Below are 8,317 nucleotides of genomic sequence, written 5' to 3'. Positions count from 1 at the left end.
GTGTCACCGCTAGACCCCCAGGGAAGGTCTGGAGACACAGGAGGGAGGCCCCTAACCACTGTGAATATGGAGGGAGGAGTGTATAAATATTAAAACTAAATAATATAATTGTTCATTTTCACATTGTCCTTTTAGACTGTTTTTCTACATTTTTGGTATTTCTGAAAGAATCTTTCAAGGCTCCTTTTACTAAGGTGCGTTAGCGTCTTTACCACCTGCTTAAAAGGAGGCGGCAGCGGCTAGTGCATGTGGCATTTTAGCGTGCGCTATTCCACACGTTAAGACCCTAACGCACCTTTGTAAAAGGAGCCCTAAGCGTCATTATTCTGCTTTTGCAACAGTTAAATTTAAAAAAAAAACATGAAAAGAGAATCTTCAATGCAAAAGTGTAAGATTGGTTTGAAAACTCTTTTTTTTTTAACCTTGGCTTTTAATTATCATTAAAATTACAGGTCAATCATTTGAACGAAAACCTCCTGCTATTGTTTAAATAATGAACGTTTCTAATTGTGTGAATATTTTCCTTGTCCTCTGTTTAAGGCGCACCTAATGCTAATGCGTCCATAGAATAGAACGGGTGCCTTAGTAAAAGATCCCTTTTGTTTGTATAAGAACATAAGAAGTTGCCTCCACTGGGTCAGACCAGAGGTCCATCGTGCCCAGCGGTCCGCTCCTGTGAAGTGGTTTCTGACTATTCTTATAACCTACCTCAATCCCCTTTTCTTTTAGGAACCTATCTAGACCCTCCTTGAACCCCTCTAGCATGCTCTGGCCTATCACAGCCTCCGGAAGCGCGTTCCATGTGTCCACCACCCTCTGAGTGAAAAAGAACTTCCTAGCATTTGTTCTAAACCTGTCTTTTTTCAATTTCTCCGAGTGCCCCTTTGTACTTGTGGCTCCCCACAGCCTGAAGAATCTGTCCCTGTCTACCTTCTCTATGCCCTTCATGATTTTGAAGGTTTCTATCATGTCTCCTCTAAGTCTCTCTGATTTACAGGCTATTTTTCCTGATGTGCAAAAGTTGGAAACTCGCTGGACTAACCCCCTTTTACAAAACCATAGTGTGGCTTTTAGCATCAGTCATGGCGGTTACAGCTCTGATACTCATAGAATTCCTAGCACCGTGGCTGGCACTACAAACGATGCTATGGTTTTCTAAGAGAGAGAGTGTGTGTATGTGTGGGGTGTGTCTGGTGTGTGTATCTGGTGTGCTATGGTGTGTGTGTGTGTGTGTGTGTGTCTGGTGTGGTATGGTGTGTGCGTGTGTGTGTGTGTGTAGTGTGGTGTGTGTGTGTGTCTGGTGTGGTATGGTGTGTGCGTGAGGTGTGTGTGTGGTGTGTAGTGCGGTGTGGTGTGGGTGTGGGGTGTGGGTGTGTGGTGTGTAGTGTGGTGTGTGTGTCTGTGTGGTATGGTGTGTGTGTGTGTGTGTGGTGTGTGTGTGTAAGTGTATAGCCCTCAGTGGAAACTACATTGCTTAACTTGCTTTTTTACCAAACTTTTCAAGCCACCCTCATACAAATAAACTTCTCTGTGAGAGATGGAAGATGTTTACTTTCTTGATACTGGAGAAAGTGGAGGGAGCACAGAAAAGACTTGGACTGGCCTCTGTGAAAACAGGTTACTGGGGCTTGATAGACCATTGGTCTGTCCCAGTAAGACTATTCCCCTCTACCTCTCCAGAATTGTGGGGGATCTCCTCCAGCCTTGCAGCCTTGAAGGGTGATCACCTTGCCCAGGCAAACACCCTTTCCAGAGGAGGCAGAAGGGGATAAATGCCGGGAAATCAGATCGCAGGAAGATAGCGAGGAACTCCAGAGCGACTTGTATCAGCTAGAGAAATGGGCAGAGCAATGGCAGATGAAGTTCAACGTGGAGAAATGCAAAGTAATGCATTTAGGTAGTAAGAATAAGGAACACGAGTATAGAATGTCAGGAGCAACTCTGGGTAAGAGCGAACAAGAAAAGGACCTGGGTGTACTGATAGATAGGACCCTGAAGCCGTCGGCACAATGTGCGGCAGCGGCAAAGAAAGCAAACAGAATGTTGGGCATGATAAAGAAAGGAATCACGAGTAGATCGGAGAAAGTCATAATGCCGCTTTATAGAGCAATGGTCAGACCACACTTGGAATACTGTGTCCAACATTGGTCTCCCAACCTAAAGAAGGATATAAAACTGCTGGAGAGGGTGCAGAGACGAGCAACGAAACTAATAAGAGGTATGGAGAAATTGGAATATGAGGAACGACTCAAGAAACTAGGATTGTTCTCCCTTGAGAAGAGGAGGCTGCGAGGGGACATGATAGAGACGTTCAAAATACTGAAAGACATCGATAAAATAGAGCAGAAAACCAAATTATTTACATTGTCCAATGTGACACGGACAAGAGGACATGGTTTGAAGCTAAGGGGTGACAAGTCCAGGACAAATGTCAGGAAGTTCTGCTTTACGCAGCGAGTGGTGGACGCATGGAATGCTCTTCCACAGGAGGTTATTAAGGAATCCACTGTGCTAGGATTCAAAGGCAAATTAGATGCACATCTCCTTATGAGAGGCATAGAGGGATATGGGTGATTAGAACAATCAGGTGTATACCTGACTGGGCCTCCGCGTGTGCGGATCGCCGGACTCGATGGACCATGGGTCTGATCCGGAGATGGCAATTCTTATGTTCTTATGTTCTTATGTCCCCAGGGGGGACTGGCTGCCATTCACAGTCATTTTCTAGGCAGGAAGCTGAGAGGAGCCTGTTCTGCTTGACTTGTCAAGGACACTTTTAATAATGACTATAAACTGTACAGAGGGAGGGAGGGAGTGTGAGAGGCTGTGGGAGTACAGACCTGCTTAATCCAGGTATGCTGACAGAAGGCGAGAGGGAGAGGGACAGCTCCTGAAGCCCAGAGAAGGAGACACAGGCAACAGGTAGGTCAATTTCACTGGTATCCATCGGGGCAGGGAGAGCTAAACTCCATTTTCAGAGAACATTGCAGTGCTTCTAGTCAGAAGGCGATGAAAATAAAAGCATGACCTCAATATTTAGAGGCAAGTTTAGAGTTACTGGTCTGGACAGCTGGTGAGAGGGACAGAGAAAAAGAGCTTCGGGACACCCCAGCTGTCCCCTCATCAGGGCTGATTTTGTAATAAACAATGGGACAGTGCGATGGAAGTAAAACCTGGATGTCTCAATCCGTCCACATGGTAATGAATTGGCCACGACAAATTTCTTTCTGGGTTATGCCTTGGTAGAGAGCGTTACAGTAGTCTAAGGTCGAAATGACAAGGGAATGATATTGATTGAGGGAGGATCGAGAAGAGATGAGAGACAGCGGATGAGCCGCAGCTTCTGGGAAAGCATTTTTGTGTTACGGCACCTGATTTACTGATGGAATGTAAGATCTTTATCAAGGATAACGCCAAGGAGTTTAACTTTGCTATCCATTTGAATAGGAGAGGAGTCAATGTTATGGGAGCACAGAGATGTTTATATGTAGAAGTGGGGAAAAGGATTAAGATTAAGAGCCAGGGACTGATTTTATCAAGTTTGAGGTTGATCTCATCTGTTTCTTCAGGGGATGAAGTAATTGAATGCCATCAGCATATGTGAATACTATGAAGCCTATGGATTGAGCAAGGATGAGGAGGGGGGGGGGGGTCAGGAAGATATTGAAAAGAAGAGGGGAAAGGATCGAGCCCTGGGGGAGCCCATAGGTTTGGCCAATCATAGAAGAAATAGTGTTATTGAAGCCATTGAAAGAAGCCGTGGAAAACAGGGCAGCGTGGCAAGGACTGACCTACAGAGTATCCAAGGGTTGGACATGACGGAATGGAATGTAGGAGTAACAGCCAAAGTGGTTTACATTCAGGCAGTGGCATCATAAGGGGGGGGGGGTGAGCGAGGGGGAGTGGTTCCCTCCGGGTATTGTCTTCCTAAGGGTGTGGCACCCCCTCCTCCTCTCCTTGCCACACACGTGTGCCCCTTGCCTTCCCCCATAGCTTTTTGACTTCCCCGGCGCGAGGTTGCTGCCTGTGTCGGCATCGACGCTCTGTGTGATGTCACTTCCGGGACCCGCACCTAGGAAGTGACATGAAAGAGCGAGCGGACACTGATGTGGGCACGCTGGTCACGCCAGAGAAGTTAAGAAGGATGGGGGAAGAGGTGCCACCATCATTCTTGCCCTCTCTGTCCTGGTGAGCTCTATGTAATGTACTTGGGGCAGGCAATGGGGGGATTAAGTGACTTGGCCAGGGTCACAGGGATTTGAACCCACAACCTCAGGGTGCTGAGGCTGTAGCTCTAGACCGTGCACCCCACACACCCCACATTGGAGTTGATGGATTTGCTGAGCACGTGATGTTTTTAAACATTTTTGAAAACATGTCGAGAAATAAGAGAATGGACAAGATATTCCCCCTCTTTTACTAACACGGAGCGTGGGTTATTGTGCCGGCAGCGGCGGTAACTGTTCCAACACTCATAGGAATTCTAAAACCCACGCTACACGTTAGTAAAGGAGGAGGATAGTTTTGATTGTATGTTTATGAAATAATAATAGCCTAGGAAGCTACGAATAATTAACCTAAAGGAGAGCTCCGATTTTTTGATGAGCACGGCTATAGTAACCTAGTAAATGTCAGCATTTAAAGACCTGCCCCAGACCCAGTGCCCAAAATATGGCATCTCAGCATTGCAAAAATAGAGTCTCCTTACTGCATTGTTGATCTCCGATTTTGTATCTCCTCCCCAGGGCTCATGTATTATTTTTCACATGCTGGAGTCACACATTCCAAGGGTCAGTGTTAGGCCTGATTATGAACAGCACAGCAGCACCAGGTTCAATTCACAGTATCAGATTAGCAAGGGGGAAATTGCTCTGATTGCAAGCAGCACCAAGTTTAGCTCACAATGGTTGGAACACAAGATGGAGAGTGGGGGGGGGGGGTGAGATATCACCTTAATAATGAACAGCACAGCAGCGCCCAAATTAGCTCACAGTATCACAGTGGCTTTGATGGCTAAGAGCTAAACTGTGTACTGTAGACACTAACCTCACCTTAAGACTTTATACAAATTGGTACAAAAAGCTCTAATCATTTTGTTTGCACTGTCAACAGAATTAAGGTTCTATTTTTTTTTTCTGATGGTGCTGTTGGAAGTTGCATCATACAGTTCCTGTTTGATAAGAAGGTGTGCAGTTGCCATACTGAGACAGGCTGAAGGTCCATCAAATCCAATATCTTGTTTCCAACAGAGGTCAACCCAGATCACAAGAACCTGGCAAGATCTCAGATGTATGTAGCATGAAAGAAATGATTCTAGATCCTTCTAGCAATTAAAAAGAAGCTGAGTTAACCTTAGCAAGATCCGAGCATCCACATCTGTCCTGAAGACTCTGGCCAGCCGGGTTTTCAGGCTAACTACAATGAATATACATGAAATTAATTGGCATTCTTTCAAAACCCTGGCCATGACCCAAAACAGGTTTAAGAATCCCTGCTATAGATTTGTACAGAAAACCTCCTCAAATCCAAACTGGTCAAACCCCAGTGATGGCCCTAGTTAACAAGGGATCCTCCCTATGCACTGGCTCCCCCTTATGGAGCTGAGCAGGACTGATCTCAGTAATATCTGGGACTCAGGTCTTTGCAGTGCTGGGTCACAACCCCATTTGGTGAGGTTGTAATATGGATGGATCAGCTGACTATTGATTGTGGCTAATAGCTATTTACATATTTCATCCTGGACCCTCACATTTCACAATACTACTCTGTTTTGTTCTACAGAAGATGATTTTAGCAGGGATTCCTTAGGTATCTGAGGCTACTAACACCTCTGAAAAGGATGAGTAAACTCCAGAGAACACAAAACCGAGGTGGGGAAGAGAAGATCCTTGTGAGAGAGGAACTCTTCAAGCCCTGGCCCAAGGCACGACACAGAGTACAAGGTAAGAGTCTAGACTAGGGGGGGGGGGGAAATCAACCTACTGGGACACTACCACTAGGGGGTGCAATAAAATTACTGAAAGACTATAACCCCCAGGAGGGATACAGTAGTACAGGAAACCAATATTGGGCAGGTCAGAGCCGTGAATTAAAGGTATAAATAAATCTACCATACACTTTACAAATCTATAAATAAATAAATGTCAGTCTCCTTTCATTCCTTTTCCGGGATGGGTTGCACAGAGAATATACAGACATCTTCCAGGGTCCTTTTTCTTTCTTCTGGGCGCATGGGATTTGTAGTTCCATATTTTGAAAATGAAGAAAACTAAACCTACCCCAGAATGGTTCAGGGGAAAGGGGCCTGGCATTCAAATACTATTCAAATTCTACTGTCTACTGTTTAAAACCATAAACGGCGACAGCCCAACCTACCTGAACAACCGTCTCATCCAAACTATTTCAACTAGACATAGAAAAACCCACATTCCATTTACGCACCCCCCAATGAAAGAAGTCAAACGGAAAAAAAACGATATGATGGCCTCCTAGCCACACAAGCAGCAAAACTCGACAACCAAATCTCCAATCTACTAATTATGACCCCAGACTACAACACATTCAGAAAAGATGTAAAGACTCTACTCTTCAAGAAATTCCTGCAAACGACTTAATACTTTCCAATACCTTCCCGATTTCCCAAAGCAACCTCATCTACTCCGTATCTCCTCTAGAAATGACCAGATATTTTCTTCATGTAATACCTTTTTTGTAATTCTTTTGTAATCCGCCTTGAACTGAAAGGCAATGGCGGAATAGAAATCTCTAATGTAATGTCATTCAGTCGATTACCCCCTCTGGCCTGTGCTACTATTATATAAGCACTGAAATGAAAGACTTTTCTCGTTTTTTTCCATTAATTGTGTGTCATGTGCCTGGGTGAGATGTGCACCTCAGGCTAGAATAATTTTGCATGAAATGACTATTACAGATTAATAATTACATTGGCTTCATTTCAGTGGACCTCTGTGGTCTATTTTAATCAAAGCCAACTCTTGGTTTATGGGGAAGGTCTCTGCTCTCCTTCCTGCCTCTGGAAACCAACACTGGGAAGCTTTCCTCCAATCTTTCTATCCAGAATCCTTCCAGCTAGAGTCTCATCGTATGGTTGCCGTCTTTTTCTGAGCCTTACCTTCTGGTTTAATACCCCTAACCCTGACTCACAGCTTGGTGCATTGAAAATAAATATCAGCTCCTTCAGCTGCTGTTCACGTTGCCTCTCTCACTTCTGTGTCTGGGACCCTCATGTGCCTTTGGTGGTGTCTGTGACCGAGGACCCTCCTCCACTGCCCCTGACTTGGATAAAAATGTGTTCTTATGTTCTTATGAGTGTTGCTGATGCAACTAGACGGGTGTCAGGTCAAAAGCGCGCTGGGACAAAGGCGCGCCCAGACAATTGAGCGCAGTGCGCGCCACCGCGCTGCTCTAAATTACTGTTTTTAGGGCTCCGACGGGGGTGTGTGGGGGGAACCCCCCCCACTTTGCTTAATAGACATCGCGCCGCGTTGTGGAGGCGTTGTGGGGGGCTTGGGGGGTTGTAACACCCCACATTTTACTGAAAACTTCACTTTTTCCCTGTTTTTTGGGAAAAAGTTCAGTTTACAGTAAAATGTGGAGGGTTACAACCCCCCAAACCCCCCATAACACCGGCGCGATGTCTATTAAGTAAACTGGGGGGGTTCCCCAACAAAACCCCCTGTCGGAGCCCCTAAAAACTGTAATTTAGAGCGGTGCGGCGGCGCACGCTTTTGTCTTTCGCGCCGTTGTCTATGAACCAACTAGACGACTTATCAGAAGAAAACCCCAAAAAAACAAAACCTCTGTGGAGTGACGATGTTCCTAAATGGACTTTATTTGAAAGTTCCAAAGGTCCACTGAAATCATCCACATAAAATAATTTGCAAACGCAAGCGGTGTCTCACTTCCGGCTCACCACACAATTGTTTCCCATGTACTCACCTTTATAGAACCCCTGAAGAAGACTTTTGGTCAAAACGTGGACCTTGTTGGGTCCTGTATCCCTAGCGGACCAGGTCCTTTAAGGCTCTTATGTGGATGATTTCAGTGGACCTTTGGAACTTTGACACTTTCAAATAAAGTCCATTTAGGAACGTCGTCACTCCACAGAGGTTTTTTGGGGGTTTTCTCTGGATTTTCTTCTTTGTGGATATTTTGAGGTCAATTCCTTTTGTTTTTTACTACATGACTTATCTGCAGCATTTGATTCCATTTGGCTTTAACGGATGAGACGGGTATAGGAGGGAAGGTTTTCTTAAGAGAAGACGTTTACAGGTTAGTTGGCAGGGGAACCTCTCGC

At 45.3% G+C, this 8,317-nt stretch overlaps 1 protein-coding gene across 2 annotated transcripts in view; it reads left to right on the top strand.

Moving 5' to 3' along the window:
- Nucleotides 1-2,806: 2,806 nt before the first annotated feature.
- Nucleotides 2,807-8,317, top strand: part of CLCNKA (chloride voltage-gated channel Ka) — a 37,202-nt gene continuing 31,691 nt past the window's right edge. For both annotated transcript variants that reach the window (XM_033922257.1, XM_033922256.1), the window contains exons 1-2: nt 2,807-2,922; nt 5,782-5,942. In XM_033922257.1, coding sequence (XP_033778148.1) covers nt 5,840-5,942 — 103 coding nt within the window. In that variant the 5' untranslated portion in view covers nt 2,807-2,922; nt 5,782-5,839. The remainder of the gene's footprint in view (nt 2,923-5,781; nt 5,943-8,317) is intronic.

This window comes from Geotrypetes seraphini, chromosome 15, assembly GCF_902459505.1.
Source record: "Geotrypetes seraphini chromosome 15, aGeoSer1.1, whole genome shotgun sequence".
Classification (NCBI taxonomy): domain Eukaryota; kingdom Metazoa; phylum Chordata; class Amphibia; order Gymnophiona; family Dermophiidae; genus Geotrypetes; species Geotrypetes seraphini.
Note: the sequence above shows the minus strand (reverse complement) of the source record. Positions and strands in the feature narration are given on the sequence as shown.